We start from the raw sequence: 6,723 nt of genomic DNA, 5'->3' as shown, positions 1-6,723 counted from the left end.
GGTTCCCAAGGGCCCCTACCCCCACCCCCATCACAGGTGGACTGAGTTCTCCACTGGCCTCACCCACCGATGCACGTCTTCCCGTCGGTATGGAGCACAAACTTGACATGGCAGCCGCACCGGGGACCCTGCTCTGTGTCATCGCACGTGTGCTGGCAGCCACCATTACCATAGTTGCACGTCACTGTGCAGAGAGGGCAGGAGGCCTGTCAGCTTGCTTCTCCCTGGGTACCCCAGTTCTCCATAACATGGAGACTGGTCCTCTAATCTAGCTGCCTCTCCCACGCTCTCTTTTCTTCCCACCTCTTGCTGCCAAGGCCCCACGCCCTTCCTCTTTGTCTCCCCTTCTCCCCCACTGCCGTCCCAGTTATCTCACATTTACAGTCCCGTTGGTTCTTGGTGAGTTCGAAGCCAGGGCGGCATTCGCAGGCAATACCCCCTTTGGGTGTCTCCCGGCAAATGTGAGCACAGCCATGGTTCTTGTTCATGCAATTCATTCCTTCTAAAAGGGAAGAGGAGGGCGGTGAATGTTCTGTACTCCTGCACGCCTAGAGGAAGAGAAACTAGAAGGGCTAGCTGGGGCCTAGGGAAGTGGGAGGATTTCACTGAGGCTACAACACAGAGGAGACTGGCTCCCCCTCACAGGGCCCCTGTCCTGCCCATAGAGCTGGGTGCTAATGAGCAGAGCTCAGAACTATTCTGAATGAGATGTAAGTACTGACAGCCAGCTTCCCAACCCTGCATGATCACCCTCTCCTTCAAACAACCAAAAACTAGTGTCTAATAGCTGCCCAGCACTGTGCTGGTACTGGGTGGATCTAGGAAGGATCCAGAAAAATGTAAGACATGATCTCTTTCCTCAAAGAGCTTACAGTCAAAGTGGGAAGAAGATAAGTAACATTTATCACGTGAGTGAGGAGTAATTAGTACAGATAATCACTATACGTCTTATTCAACAAGTACTTATTAAGCTCCTACTACAAGCAGGGCAGTATGTTAGGTTCTGGGGATACGAAGATGAATTAGGCATAGTCTCTGCCCTCAGGGATGTCACAGTCGGCGGGGGTGGGAGGGTAATGGCAGAGTCACAGAAACAGACAACACATACCCCACTACGCCTGCCTGACCCTCCCAAGCCAATCCAAGGAATAAGGCATAGGTGAGGTCCTCTCAGATAACATCGGCTTAGGGCTCAGCCATCTACAATTAGGAGCGACACTCATCTTGGGTCTGGACACAGAGGATGTCCCATGGTAGCCTCAATCCCATACTGACCCCCAGCCCCAAATGAATTCTCCCAGATTTTCCTGTATCCCCAAGTATCTGTCCATGGAACCCTTAGGATGTAACTGGGTTGAGGGACAAGAGAAGAAAGAGTAGCAGAGGGTGGGACCTAGGGGTCACTGAGGGGAAGTTCCAGAGCAAGTGGAGAGAGAAGCCTGGGAGTGCAGGGCTGGGCCCTCCCAGGTCACAGGCTGACCTTCTGGCCGCTGGATGCAGGTGTGCTGGTTGTCGCTGAGGAAGAAGCCCTCCCGGCAGTGGCACTCATAACTGCCCATCATGTTGACACAGCTCTGCTGACAGCCACCGTTGCCCTCGGCACACTCGTCCACATCTGTGCAGGACAGGTGGTTGGTGAGGCCATGGGTGCGGACCAGGGTCTGGTCATGCGCTGGGACTTCAGCACCCAGGGCTGAAAGCAGTCTTAAGAATCCAGCACACAAGCACATCCCCTCCACGGAAATCCAACTCCCAGCCTTACGCTAGGCAGTTCTCACCCACTCATCAGCTAACGTTCCACTGCCTGTGAAGAGGCCACCCTACGAGGGCAGAGCTGGGGAGTTACACAGAGGGGGAGGGGACATTCCAACATGGCCTCCCTTTCCTTCACCTGTTGAAATTGGGTCTGAAGGCAGAGATTAGGAAAGGAGTCAGAGCAAGAGAAACAGAGATGAAGATAAGGATGGAGACGGACGACGGGGAGGAACGGTGGGCAGCTGGTTGTGATGAGCAGCCAGGGAATCAGGGCTCCATGTGCAGGGAGAGCTTTGGCCACGGGGCTGAGGTTGGAGGGGCAGGGTGGGGAAAGGTAGTGAACTTCAACTCATTGTGGGGCAGGGACCATTTCTGTGGACAGGCCATGACCCCGTCCTTCCTCCCCTTCCCCCATGCCTGGGCTTGCTGCCACATTCCCTAGCCTTTCTCCTATTTTGGTTTAACAAAACAAAGTCTGGTAGCTTGGCGGGGAGGGATGGGGGAAGAGCTGCCAGGCCACACCCTGATTACTAACCCCAAATCACCACCCCCAGGCCCCAATGCCAAGCTCATTCCGGGGCTCCCACTTCAATGCCTTGACTCCATCTCTATGCTGCTTACTACCCTCCCAAGTTCACAGTCCTTCTCAGTTTTCCTTGGCACAGGGAGGCATCAGGGAGATGGACCCAAATGGACCAATCTAGCTCCTAAGGGACCTGACACCTAAGGGCCTCATCTGTCCTCTTCCCATCCTCTCTGCTGTGCCCTGAAACCCTGTCCTTCACCCTCTGGCCAAGGGCAGAGAGGCCCAGATCCAGCAGGCTCCTGCCCGAGAGATGCATCTGTAGGGAAAGCCAAGGAGGTATACGTTTTTTTGCCTTGTTCCTGTCCCATCTCCTACACCCCTGACTTCTCCCTATCCCTGTCTTTCTGCTCTTACCCCATCCTATATTCTATCCTTCTATTTGCTCCCTTCTATTCCAGCCTTGTGATTTTGCTACTCTAGCCAAGTTCTTTCCTCTAGATCTCAGTGGGGAAACTGAAGCCAAGGGCATGGATGACTTAGGGTTCCCCTAAAAGACAAAGGTTAAGAGTCTGAACCCTATATAACCCTAAGGTTAGGGAAGGTTAGGAGGAACCCCTCCTCCTCATCGTCATTGACATTCCTCCCGTTTATTGAGCACTTACTATGTACTAAGGATTGTACGGGGCTCTTTACACATGTTCTCTCATGGTGAGTCACACAGCAGCCCTTTGAGTGGGATACTACCATCCTTATTGCCCAAGGCTCCATAACTAGTAAGCAGCAGAGCCAGGATCTGTCTGGAGCCAAATCATCTTCCCACCATGCTCCACCTCCCGTGACTAAGCCCACTACTGTCATATCCTGGCCCTTCCCCTGAGAACACTTTCTAGCAGCATCTCCTTCATGTTTTTCATCCAGCAGAAGGATTATTTCATCCTCAGCATCTAGTTTCCAGGAGGAGGCTGACTTTGTTTTCTATTTTGTGGGAATGCAGCTTTTTGTTCACTTTCCTCTTCTTGCCTGGGAATAGAAAAGGCTAAAAACACCTCCTCCTCCACAAGACATGCCCTGCCCCACCCTCGCTCACCCAGACAGTTGTGTCCGTCATGTGCCAGGTGGAATCCATCATAGCAGGTGCATCGGTAATTGCCAGGGATGTTGACACAATCGTGCACACAACCTGCATTATCCTCCCGTTCACACTCATCCACATCTGTGGGCAAATAGGAGTTGAGGCAGCTGGACCCACCTGCGTGCCCCCGACTGTCCACCCCTGGGTTCAGCCTTATGGTGGTTTTTTAAAAAATATATAACCTCTGTGTATGTGTGTGCTTCTGTATGTGTCTCTGTTTCCCATAGTTACTTTCATAGCCTACAAACTATTTTGCATTTTGCTATTTTCATCTAAACTTAAGTCATAAACATTTTTACGTTTCCATCCAGTCTTTCCAATTATCACTGTACATGGCTGCAAAATATTCCATTATGTTGCTACATCATAACTTATTAATCCCTTTTCTCTATTGTTAGTTTCCTTCCATTTATTTTTCTATCATAAATGATGCATCAAAAAACATATTCTCCCATACAGTTTCTTTGAATTTCCTTGGAACAAGTTCCTAAACATGAAATTCCTGGCTCAAAGAGTATAAATAACTTCAAGATTCCTGCTAGTATGACAAAATCACTTTTCAATTCATAATGTCACCAGGAATGAACAAGTGCACCTTGTGGAAGTCTTAACCAGCACCGAAGGTCATAAATTTAAAATCACATCTCGACGGCTTTAATTTGCATTGCTTTAATTATGAGGAGATGTGTTTGTTTATAGTATGAATTTCCCCTAGGGTAGATTGCCTGTTCTCATTCTTTTGGGGCATGGCATAAGGGTCTAAAGATGGAGGTTCCAGTGTCAGGGAACCTCAGGCCTTAGTCCCACGATTCTGATCCCCCGACCCAGTCAGGCTGTATGGCCGTGAACTGTTCCCACCAGGGCCTTAGCCAGCATATATGGTGGGGCCTTTGTGCAAATTAGAAAATGACACCCTCTCTGGGAAGAAACAGCTTTCCTCCAGCCCTCTCCCCACGCCAGCAGGGACTGCAGGCCTTAGTGTAATGTACAGCGTGGCCAACTGAGAGTAGCTCAGTGGGGGTCTCCCCTCTCCCGGCAGGTCCCCCTTCTCCAGGTGCCCTCCCAGCCTCACCTTTGCAGTGTTTACCATCCCCTGTGTAGCCAGACTTGCAGATGCACTTGTACGACCGTGGGGTGTTCTGGCAGATCGCATCGATGTGGCAGTTGTCAGTCCCCTCCACACACTCGTCCACATCTGGCAGGGGCAGAAGAAACACATGAGACCCTCTCTTGGTACCTCCTAAGGGGTGTCTTGAAGGTGGTCCCTCAGGGCAAAATCCCCTCTCCTCTAAAATAGAGGGCAACTCCTCCAGAAGCAGGTGGCCTCCCCTCCGATTTCAGAATCTTTCTGAATTCCTGAAATTCCTGTAATTTCAGGAATTCAGAAAGAACGCCCACTCCCCTCAAAAATACTTAATCCACAATGACAGCTAAAATTCCATCATTTGAAACACTCCTCTTTGATTTAAAAACAAACAAACAAAAAACCTTTGGACTGGGTAGGTAGCACACTTGATGAGAAACATTCAACCTAGGGTGAATTAGTTTACCTTTCTTAGGAGCAGACTTAGAGGGAGGGGGAAGAGAAGGGCACGGGGACAGTGGCCTCTGGGAAAGTGGCAGGGTCCAGCGACTATTGGTAATTCAAGGAGGAAGAAAGGGAGACGGGGCATCTGCGGAATCGTCATCTGCCTCACATTTCTGCTTGAGACCAGGCCTGCTCCCACTTGCCCACCATGGCGCCAAGAATCTTTAAAGGATAGAAGTTCCATCCTGGAAGATTTGCCTAGGCCCATCCCTCAACAGCAGAGGGACTAGGAGCTGGCAGGGGCTGTGGCACCAGCAAACTGAAGCCTGCTAAGTGCAGCCTTTGCGGCTCTCCAGCTGATTCGTCCAGGCCCATCCATCCCACCACCCTGAGCTCTTTCATCTAACCCCAGGTGTACCTCGCTCTGACACAAGATGCTACTCACACAGCTACGCTGAAGAAGAGGCCACCCAAGATCTGGCAGAAAAGCCAACATTCAGAAAGGACATAGGAAAGAGAATCATTTATCATCTTTGGGCAAAAGACTCCAACTTCTGGGGCAATGTTACGGTGCCCATAAAGCTGAACCGAAGTAGGTGAAAATGTTTCACTCAGAAATGCGTTATAATTTAAGGCTGTGGAGGTTCGGAGATGACTCTGACCAGCCAAAAGGAGACACAAAAAAGTAACATGAAGCAGGAAGTGTCGAGTGCCACGAGGCATTAGAGATAAGGAGAGAGGGTCCTCAACCCTGGCTGCACAGCAGAGCCAACTCCCCTAGGAGATACCCAAGTGCTACCTCCAGAAAGTCTGGTCAGCTGGTCTGGGCTGAGACCTGGTCATCAGTTATTTTTCCAAAGTTACCCAGGTGAGTCTAATATGCAGCCAGGCTTGAGAATCTCCATTAAAGGGAAGATCAGAGGAGGAAGAGACAACTTGTAGCTGTGAACTAGGAAACCCAGGGTAGTATAGCAAACTGCAAGTAAAGAAATGGGATTTGAAATCAAGATCATAACTTCCAAGTGTGATCTATGGGTCATAGAATTGCTTGGTTTTTGTTAAAATGCAGATTCTTAGGCCTGACTGCTGACCTATTGAATCCAAATCCTTAAGGTGCTTGATATATTTTTTATTGAATGAATGAATGAGTGGATCAGTAATGCTCCAATTTATAGACACTCATGAGTCCTAGCTTGAAACAGTTAACTGTTCTTTTCTTTTTGATGTCAAGAACTTCCGGGGTAGGACTAAGGCTTCCTGGGGCTAAAACGGGAACTGAAATTTGGAAGAGTGCCCCCAAACACCTGCCTCAAATCTTCTGGGCTTCTATTCGGCTCTGCACTCTACCCCTCCAACTCTTTGACCCCTCTGCAGCAGTCCACCACGCCCAGTGATCTAATTGCTGTAATTCACACTTATTCTCCACCTCCCTCAGGCTCTGCAGTCATGGTATCTGCCTGCTAGCTCACCCTAGGAAGTCATCCCAAAGTGAATGGATGGAGAAGAGGGGGCATAGAATTCTAGTTAATGAGACAGGGCAAGAGGGACCTGTGTAGAGAGTAAGAGGCTGCATGGGGCTTCCCTGGTGGCGCAGTGGTTAAGAGTCCGCCTGCCGATGCAGGGGACACGGGTTCGTGCCCCGGTCCGGGAAGATCCCACATGCCACGGAGCAGCTAGGCCCGTGAGCCATGGCCGCTGAAGCTGCGCATCCGGAGCCTGTGCTCTGCAACGGGAGAGGCCACAACAGTGAGAGGCCCGCGTACCGCAAAAAAAAAAAAAAAA

General features: G+C 50.3%; 1 protein-coding gene across 3 annotated transcripts in view; it reads right to left on the bottom strand.

The window, feature by feature from the left end:
• SCUBE3 (signal peptide, CUB domain and EGF like domain containing 3) overlaps positions 1–6,723 on the bottom strand; it is a 37,297-nt gene that overhangs the window by 18,818 nt on the left and 11,756 nt on the right. For all 3 annotated transcript variants that reach the window (XM_024766301.1, XM_024766299.1, XM_024766300.1), the window contains exons 2-6: positions 4,486–4,608; positions 3,369–3,494; positions 1,481–1,615; positions 377–502; positions 68–184 (exon numbers count right to left, since the gene is read on the bottom strand). In XM_024766301.1, the coding sequence (XP_024622069.1) occupies positions 68–184; positions 377–502; positions 1,481–1,615; positions 3,369–3,494; positions 4,486–4,608 (627 nt within the window). The remainder of the gene's footprint in view (positions 1–67; positions 185–376; positions 503–1,480; positions 1,616–3,368; positions 3,495–4,485; positions 4,609–6,723) is intronic.

This window comes from Neophocaena asiaeorientalis, unplaced genomic scaffold (assembly GCF_003031525.2).
Source record: "Neophocaena asiaeorientalis asiaeorientalis breed wild unplaced genomic scaffold, Neophocaena_asiaeorientalis_V1.1 scaffold46, whole genome shotgun sequence".
In the NCBI taxonomy this organism is placed as follows: Eukaryota; Metazoa; Chordata; class Mammalia; order Artiodactyla; family Phocoenidae; genus Neophocaena; species Neophocaena asiaeorientalis.
This window is presented reverse-complemented; position numbering and strand designations above follow the sequence as displayed.